At 39.7% G+C, this 9793-nt stretch overlaps 1 protein-coding gene across 3 annotated transcripts in view; it reads left to right on the top strand.

The window, feature by feature from the left end:
• The window catches only part of CAPN7 (calpain 7), a 291586-nt gene extending 284041 nt beyond the window's left edge, over nucleotides 1–7545 (top strand). For all 3 annotated transcript variants that reach the window (XM_086942071.1, XM_086942073.1, XM_086942072.1), the window contains exons 19-21: nucleotides 696–826; nucleotides 2929–3021; nucleotides 3828–7545. In XM_086942071.1, the coding sequence (XP_086798197.1) occupies nucleotides 696–826; nucleotides 2929–3021; nucleotides 3828–3972 (369 nt within the window). In that variant the 3' untranslated portion in view covers nucleotides 3973–7545. The remainder of the gene's footprint in view (nucleotides 1–695; nucleotides 827–2928; nucleotides 3022–3827) is intronic.
• The last annotated feature ends 2248 nt before the right edge of the window (nucleotides 7546–9793 follow it).

Raw genomic sequence — 9793 nt, forward strand, 5'->3', positions numbered from 1 at the left:
CCCCCTGGGACCCCAGCCCTGCCCCGCCTTAAACCATCCAGGCAGCTACTAAATATAAAATGATAATAACAAAGTTATCATCTTTTTACTTTTTCACTACTTTGATAGCAGTGGGGCGATTCTTGGAGCCGCCCCTTACTGCACATCAAGTGTGACAATTACATTAGAAATGAAGCAGCTCTTATAGCTGTGATAGGGAGGGTGAAACTTTTCTTTTTTAATTAAAAAAATATTTTGCAGTTGTATATAAAACTATGAAGGGGAAAAAGTGTGTGCTAAGCCTGTTATACATCAATCAGTCACGGATTCGAAAGATTAATTTGATCTCATTAGTAGCTTTTACATATATACAAGTCCTGTTCCAAAAATGAATTATCCTAGTTATGCATAGTTCGAGGGTTTCACAAATATAGTTACTTTGTCAGCAATTGTTTAATGTCTGTTCTTGCAAGTTTTTATCTATACTATTTTATACAATTTCGTGACCTTTGTGGTGTTGATGATTTGAATTAATCAAGACAAAAATGTATTCTGTCAAGAATATCACTAGTTCAATAGTGTCATCACGACAGTTTGTGCTTGGGAAAGTACATATCAGATTACAAAATATGCATATAGTATTATGTTATTTTTTAATACACTTATGATCTTTTTTAAATGAGAATATGCATAACTTTACTATTATGCTTTTAAAGGTAAATGGGCAGTGGAAAGGTGCAAGTGCTGGTGGCTGTGGTAATTTCAGAGATTCCTACAAGAACAACCCCATCTTCCAGTTCCAAGTGGAAAGATCTGGCCCATTGCTGGTGGAACTAAGAGGGCCGAGGTAAGTGTCTACTTCCTAAACGGTGCCTACTTTATTGTCTGGCTCCCTCCACAGTTTTGTAGCTTGCCAGATGCTTGTTTCTACTGTATTTTTGCGGGCTTGTATAGAGATGTATCCTAAGTAACTGTCAATATTTTAGTGCTCTTCTTATGAAAATGTGTACATCATCTTTGTGTATCATTAGTCCATCATAGCATGATTTATTCTTGATTTTCATGGTAAGCAAAAATTAGTCCTACAATTGTTCTTCAGCTGACTTCATTTCTAAATAGTACACTTAGGTCTGACATGGTAAATGAACCATTAAGTTAGACTTCTCTGACACCTGAGCAGAAAATATGAAGTGCAGACCATGCTATCCTCACTGTAGCCCAATCATGCTCATACCGGCCTCAACTAAAATGTTGGAATAGCTGCTGTTTTTCCACTTAAGGTCCTACCCCGAACACAATAATAATCTTTTAATTTTCTGCAGGTTTCAAGCTTCATAGAAGCACAGCAACTGCCTTAGTAAGAAGAGATGAGGTTTATATTTGGTTTGACTCCATTTCCACCAACAGAACGCAGGAAATACCTCTCTTCGTACCACTCCACGAGGAAGAGATTAACTTGAGGTGTCAGCAACGTATTTATGCTGTCTCTCGGCCTGTTCAATATCAATATCCAGCCATCGGCTAAACTCAAGTCCCTTGGCATGTTTATCTCTGTGTATGCCGATGATACCCAGAATATCGTTTGTTTGTTAGGCTACAGTGTTCATAGTTGCGGGCAGCTGGATGAACGGTAGATGGCTGCAGATGAACCGTGAAAAGACTGCAATATTGCATTTAGCGGATAAAGGCCAAATTTGGTGTCAAGATTTCTGGTTATGGAACTCAAACTTTACACCTCAGTTGATAATGGAGTGAATGGATCACATTCGATTCAGAGCTCGCAAATGATAGCTCTGGTTTCTTTCTTTTGCCTGTTTCTACCAAATGATAATGCTCTGCACAATCCTTCTTTGTTTGACTATTCAAGGCCAATTGTCTTCCACCACTTCATTAATGTTCTTTAGGCTTACAGGATTGTGCTATATTTTGGTTTTTGCAGACTGGGACTTTCACATATTCTGGTTATTTAAAATGCCTCCCTGAGACTGTTGAAAAATCCCTCAAGATACACACTTTTGATGAAGCTGCACTTGATGCCCATCGAAACCAGAATCGTGATTAAAGGCATTACCTTTTTCATAAGTCTCAGCTCCACATATCTTGAAAAATATGATTCCAGGATGATCTCCCTGGTCGCTTCCTTCGCCTAAATCTGCCACATTGGATTACCAAATTCCCTAGGGACACAAGTGTCGATGGTGCCTCTCAGTGCTACGGCCCAGGCGGTGGAACATTCTTGTGACATTTTAGATGTAAGATTCATCTGTTAGACTTAAAGAACAAACTCAAAACATGTTTTTTTGAGAAATAGCATGGTCCAAGTGTTGCTGGGCTTCCAGTCTTCACACTTTTAGTTAAGCACCAAAAAATGCTCTCCAGGTGTGTGCTCTTCTTACAAAAATAAGTAAGCTGATTGTGCTTATGTGAACCATGACTGTGCAACTTAAACAGTCTTATATTATGAGACGTCAATGCACCGTATGGAAGAGTGGGCAAGCACAGGTTGTGCTTATTTTGGTATAGATGCACCCACACAGGAATACATTTAAAAGTATGTTTGATGCTTTTCAGAATATAAACTCAGATTCTGTCTTGTTTTTGAGGTCTTGAAGTACTGATGTTAGTCGGGATTTTTACCCTGACACTACAATTGGTTTTCAGTGTTCAGTACTTACAGAAAGGTCTTGTGGGCAAAATGCTCTTTCTTTCTTTGCATGACACACATTTACATGACCAGTTTACACCAGTGAGAATATAGTCATGTGACTCAGGGAAATGTATGTGAGTTTACAAAAATGAGAAAATAATGCTTTGGCATCTGTATAACTTGCACATGGTCTAAGTTTCTCAGTTTTCACTGAAGGTTTGTGAATATAATTTAATAACAGAGCTGTTGACTTGAAGCATCTAAGTGCTCTTGTTTCGCTTTCCCTCTTGTTCATGCTATAGACAGTACAGCGTGGGGTTTGAGGTGGTCACTGTCTCCTCTGTCGGCGAACCAGGACCCTCCGGCTTCCAGAAGAAGAGCAGCGGAGATTACAGGTAAATTCAACCTTTGTCTTTAACTTACAGTTCCACGGCTTACTGAGAAGGACGAGTGTTGTGAACAGGGTATTATAACCTGCTGCTTCGAGTATTGCAAATCGGTCAAAGAGGGAAGAAATGGAGGATAGTTGGTCGTGGAAGTTAGCAGTGATAAAGTGTGCCACTAGTGATGAGGCTTTCTCTTGGAGTGTAGAGTTGGGAATTGGAGGTTATTAAGTAGCTTGTTTATAGATACCAAGCAGACTTTCTTTGTTTCAGAAAAGAATACTGAGAAACAGGACAGTAGTTGGAGAGCTTGTGTATTTTATTTTGATTTATTTGATATTCACATCAACATTTAGGTAAAATAACATTATTATAGCACAGCAGATGGTGGGAGAAACTCTGATGTGGAGGGACAGAAATTAGGCCTTAGAGCTTGATGAAGACAAGAGAGTAGAAAATGAATAATCTGCTCCCATTATTGAGGGTGAGGTTGCAAGGCAATGATGAGGCAAAGGAAACAGAAAAATTGTTCAGGTCTGTGCAGCTGTGAGGGTGCTTGCTAATAGCCTGTTTGCTTTCATCAAGATATTCAGTACCCAATGCCGCTCGACTTGGCCATTTCATTAAATAAGATACAATGATTTTTATAATCTCATTTGCTTGTGTCTATTTTAGGTTACCATCTTAAACCTGTGTTGTTGCTTCGTAGTGTTAAAGTTTCTCATATTTGTAGGCTCTGGTCTATACACCTTACTTTCATCACAGTGATAACTTTTCAGAGATTTCACATTTTATTCCTGTATCACATTTTTTTGCAGATGTGGGTTTTGCTACCTGGAGCTGGAGAGCATCCCCGCTGGGGTTTACAATATTATCCCCACTACCTTTCTTCCTCAACAAGAGGGTCCGTTCTTCTTGGACTTTAACAGCGCAACCCCAGTCAAGATATCGTCACTACAATGATAGGGACGCTGAAACTACGCAACACCCTCAGGATCACGGACAATGGCTAGGACTTGTAGAAATCACAACCGCTTCCAGAGACTGCACGAAGGAAGCTACGGAGCACTTAAAGTTTACATGAAGTAATCAAAGTATCGCACTTGCCACAGCGTCTAATCACACTGGTTGGCTGTTGAAAAAAGTCAGGGTCTACGTCATCGCCTTAGATCGACAATCTGGTTCTCTAGGACAGATGCCAAAGGAAAACAGGGAAGGTTGGGGACCCCGAATGGTGGTGCCTTGTATGGACTTGGGGAACTCTGAATGTAAAAAAGCATTTGCCAGCCTTGTTCATGGGCAAACCTGGAATATCACACGAAATGCTGTTAATTCTGACAGGAAGTCAGACAAAGTACATTTGTTCAGGAGTGAATAACTACACTTTGTGAGTTGTGGTGTAGAGTCAACCCGTCTCTGGATGTTCTGGTGCATTAGTGACTAAAGAGAAGACTACATCCCAGTCTGTCACAAAAGTTTACAGAATGTGTTGGTGAGGGTGGTTTGATGATATTGCACAGTAGTGCTTGTATAGGTTCTGTAGGTTTTACTGTGATGTGATGTGATGTTATGTACACCCATAGGTCTGTAGGAAATCTTGTATGGCAACCTGGTGAAAAGGAATAGTGATAGGTCGCCCTCTGGACACTTCCTCTTATTCAATATGGACCTGAAGGAGAAACTGACACCTAAAGCAATATGGCAGTCTAGTCCCATTTTACCTTCGAAGGCGTCTAGTTAAAGATGCAGCATGTGGTACCATGTTTATCATATATTTTACCAACATGTGCACTTAATATGTTCTACAGCTTTAATATTGTTTGCGTTCTATTATTTATAGGGTACCTATATGTCATATTTAGACTGTGCAAAATGTCAAGTGATATACCTACAACTTATGTCAGCACTGTACGTCTTGTGCTAATGAGGCCAGCTGAACATGCTATTCAAAGGCTGTCAGACAATTGGGTCCAGAATACAAGTTGTCAGGAATTCTTTGCAGAGATTCTGGATGGCCGGAATTTCCAGTACCGGACGAACTCACTTCATAGAATTAGTTGAAGTACAAGTTATATCCCTAGAAAAAGGTATTAACTGTGTGGACTCAGACGTTCATGGTAGAAATATCGACTCCAGGGGGTTTAACGCCAATATTTTCCACCTGCTGTAAGCAGGTTATATATGTTTACAAGGACTCCTAGGGCAATGGTAAGGTTGGGGAAGGGTAGAAAGTTGGCAGGAGTGGAGAAGAGCATTACAACCATGTAATTCTCCCTTTGTCCCTTGACCGAGGGTCAGGTGGCAGCTGAAGAATTGGAGTGCAGTTGTGTCCTAAGGCGAACGTATCTGCTGGATTTTCCGGCTAGTAAAATCAGGTACATTGCTTTAAAGACGTACAAAATATGTGTGCCGGAATATCAACTCACATGGATCTCCACACAACTTGTAAACTGGAAACCTATCTACCTAGAAACTGCAGGGAATGTTCTTTGAAAGGCTGCAATTGTACCTGGAGGCGGAAAATGGTGTCTGGCTGGGCTGTTGACGAACGAGGAAGTAGAAGAAATTTGACAAATCTCACAATTTAGAAGACAGTGAACTTCAAAACCTAGCAATTTTGGTAGGTGACTGACATAAGGCTTGTGGTTTCATTGGCTACTATTTGCCTGTCCTGCTTTTTGCTTGTACGTGCCAAGCCGCACCTTTGATGGCTTCTGGTTCAGCTCTCCTCCCTGGTAGGGCTCTCAGTAGATTCTGCATCGTGGCACAGAGCCTGTTTCATTTTTTACTGCCTCCCAACCACATTACCAAAATAGTCACAGTGGTGAGGTCACATTATGAAGCCCAGGATTTGAACATCCTGTTAACACCTCTAAATGTTGTTACTTTGTTCCTAGAGGGTGGGTTAATTTCCAGAACAGCTTGATTTTGTTCCCCTTGGCCTTATTGGTACATGGCCACAGAATATTACTTTTTTACTGTAAATGCTTACTACTTGTCTTCCCACCTACATGATACCAAGTCTTGGCAGCAATTAGAACCAGTCTTCAAACTCATACATATGCACTTGAGCTGAGGTTGCCTATACCTGAAGATCTTCGCCAGATAAAGGGCTATATGATAAGTGAAAAAGAAGAGTTTTCCAAAGCAAAGCACTTGAAACAATTGTTTTCTGTATTTCATCTGTTGTTTAAGTCCATTCGATCTTAGTAAAATAGTTTTAGATCCATCTAACTTCAACCTGCTCATAATACTTGAATTCCCCCATCCCGAAGGTTCTGTGCTTCATGTGTGATAACATCTTCCTTCAAGATGAAGGGCAGGAACCACTTTGTGAGGGATGATAGACGTTGCAGCCATAAGCATGGGAGAATGGATTTGGGGGTTATCAAACTGCAAAAGTGGCTCCTATTCTGAGAAGAGTGCAGCAGTGGGGAGACACTGATGAGTTACCAGGCTTTCTTGTCCACCTTAAATGTTTCTCAGAAAACTGTCAGATTTTTCCAATTTCAAATTTTGACCAGGTAGCGACTTTGCCATATAAATGAGAAAATGAAAGGCAAGATAGAAAATATAGGTTATCAATTGTATAAGGAACGGGTAGAGTGTATGATGATTTTGCTCACACTGCGTTGTAGGGAGCATCCGGTAGTAACTCTTCAGTTGTCCTGCCTGTAGCAGATTGGGGTCTTCCTTGTCCAAGCTGACCCTGGAGGGAAGGTAAAAAGACACTTCTTGTCACTTGGCCATGGGGCTTTCAGAGTCTCTTCGGTAAGTGAACAAGCAACCGGCGACGACTACAAAGTCAAGCATATTTCCAAAAAGATGAAAGGTATGAAACTTATTTGGCAGAACTTTACAGGGTTTGGCCCGCCCATTACCAGGCCAACCATAAACCTTTCCCAATTTCACTTTTTATTTCAAACGTTTGTTTAACCATGTCTGCCACTTACTAGTGAGACAACTCCTAGAATGGGAGAATGCGTCATTCTGGGTAGCTAAGAAAGCCAAACTATAAAGCGCAGAGTTCATAAAAAAAATACAGTGACAACCATTGCTGGAGTTGGGGAAAAAGAAAGCCATTCTGCCAATATAATAATACTGAAGAAAAGTATGTTTTAAAAAATAAGACCGCTTCTTCTCACTTCCTTGGCTTTATCTCAGTGTATGAAATGTCCATGGGGGGGGAGGATCATTTTGGCAAAAAACATTCTTGTCTAACTTGCTCGCTATGATAGATCTCCATGTTTTAAATTTCACAAATATGTTGTGAGAATATAAATACTGCTGAATAAAACATTTTGCTGGACTTTTATTACAGGGTATTCTCGCAACGTCCACTGGAAATTGTTGGCTCACCTGCAGTGTTTAACATGTGACATACTGTATTTATGGTGAAAACATTGTCAAGCACTGCTGAACATCTGTTTTAGACATCTTAAAAGTGTCTCCTTAAAGCCTCCCAAGAATATTTGCCTCACTTGCACCGTGCATTCATATGTTATGGGCAAAAATAAACAGTGCTTCTAAACATCAGTTTATGTCTACATTTCTTGGGTAATCCCCCCAAATCCTACCTTTCAAAGTCAAGGCTTGTGCTATGCCTGTAGCAATTGATGTTTTACTAAAGAATTGTGACATAATACTACAAGTTTTTATTGCAAAATGCACCCTCATGGACCCAAGGATGCTTTTTGTGCTAAGAAAATAGCGCTAAATGCAACAGAACATGACCAGCTGCAGCCTCTTTCGTTCTGCTGCTGTGCTTTCGTAGGAACTGCACAAAGAGGGAGGATTGTTTTCTGGAAGCCAAAAAACTCAAAGACCGATTTAAGGCACGTGGCTATCCGAACAATTTACTTAAAAGATCCTTAAAGCACGCCTGGTATAATGATCGATCAGCGCTGCTGGAAGTCAAAGAAAAGTGTTCCCAACCACAACAAGTGTCTGTCACGACTTTTGGTACAGCAACCAATGACATTAAAAAAATAGTCAAGAAGCACTGGACACTACTAAGTCTTCCTGAACTGAAAGAGCTTCCTTTGTTTGCCTTTAAACATGGTCAAAACATCAGAGACCGACTTTTTCATGCTTATGAAATCCCAGATAGACACACGGTTGATAATATGAGACAACTGGCACCAGTAGTAGGCCATTATCGATGCGCCATGTGTGCAGCTTGTGCCACCACCAAGAACATAAAATCATTTGAATTAAATGGTAAATCCATGATGATGAGGAGTTTTTCTAATTGCAACACCAGTAATGTGGTGTAGTGTATCCAATGCCCATGTGGCTTCCATTATATTGGAAAAACTACCCAAATGATAAAAAAAAGAATATTGCAACATCAGTCGAGAATTCGATGCAAGGTGGAAACTGCTCCTTTGGTTGGACATTACGCACAATCAAAGCACTCCGAGAAAGATATGCTTTGGTGGGTGATTACAGTAGTCAAACCATCCATCAGACAATCCAATGTTGACCGTCTATTGACACTGAAAGAGAACCAATGGATTTGTAGAACAGATAGTATAAACAAGTGACTAAATTCGGCTACAGAATGGCACAGCCTTTCCTGCCTATAATTATATAACATGTTCAGTCTATGTCTATAATTTTCCATCAACATGTTATATGTCATCTCAATTCTGCATAAGACCTTGGTACGATTTTTATATGAGGTACTATAACTATTTATGTGATTGTGACTGACACACGTATAGATTTGTGTGTTAGGAATGTTTTTGATGATTTATTTCTGCAAATCAAAATGTCACGAATGTTTAGATAAAAATATGGCAGGATATTTGATGTTGAAATAATGGTTGCAATGTCAGACATTTGATGTTGAAACAATGGTTGCAGTATCAGTGCAGGTTAAACAAATAGAAATGTTTTCTAACCTTGCCTTGAGTAACGATTAGTGTATATAAATCAAAAATGTTACAAAATATTGTTTATACATTGTTAAGACGCTTGATATTGAAGCAATGGACTGTGTAATTCTGTCCGACCATCTGCGTCTCCCTTCTTTTTCACAATCTAATTCCTTTCAACTTTCTTAATCATTACCTCTTTTAATTTAGTTTCCTTATTTTTTTTAATCACCATCAAAATAATGACAATATTCCCACAGTGATAATTAATTTTTAACAAGTGGCTAGATTACAACCCACAACAGCTAGTGGTCTTATTTAATATGATCTTGAATTCCATTCACCATAAAACAAGTGTTCTTGGCAAAAGTCCATTATAAGATGGACACTGTATTAGTCTTGAATGTTTAGAGTAAGAGACTATATCGCGGTCCGTTTTTCGATCTTTCTGAAGAAAACGCAGCAAAACGCCTCGAAAGTGGGTCCCGCGATACACCTGAATAGCTACAGTTCCGGATTGAAGGGAACCTAAGCGCACAAAATAATTTTGAGAAAACGTAGTAAGTCGAGTCTTTTTCGTGCTGATTACTCAGTTATTTAGCTTTTATGTACAACTGTACTAGTACTCGTATCTAGCCGTACTCGTTGTTTTGACTTTATCCGCAGGGTCATTCAGGATTAGATAACCGACGGCTTGATATTACGGCGTGGTCAATCCTTCACAATACTGTGATTATTCTCCCTTATGTGAGGTGAGCTTTTGATCACTTTATTACATGCTAGTTGGCCGCCAGGCGGTTAAGAGTTTAATATCTCAATATGGTGAGCTTTTACCTTGCCGATCATACGGTTGTTGCATTTATCTATAAAACGGTATCAATGCCTGTATTAAGCTGCACTGTTTT

The sequence above is a fragment of the Lissotriton vulgaris genome, chromosome 10 (genome assembly GCF_964263255.1).
Source record: "Lissotriton vulgaris chromosome 10, aLisVul1.2, whole genome shotgun sequence".
NCBI lineage: Eukaryota > Metazoa > Chordata > Amphibia > Caudata > Salamandridae > Lissotriton > Lissotriton vulgaris.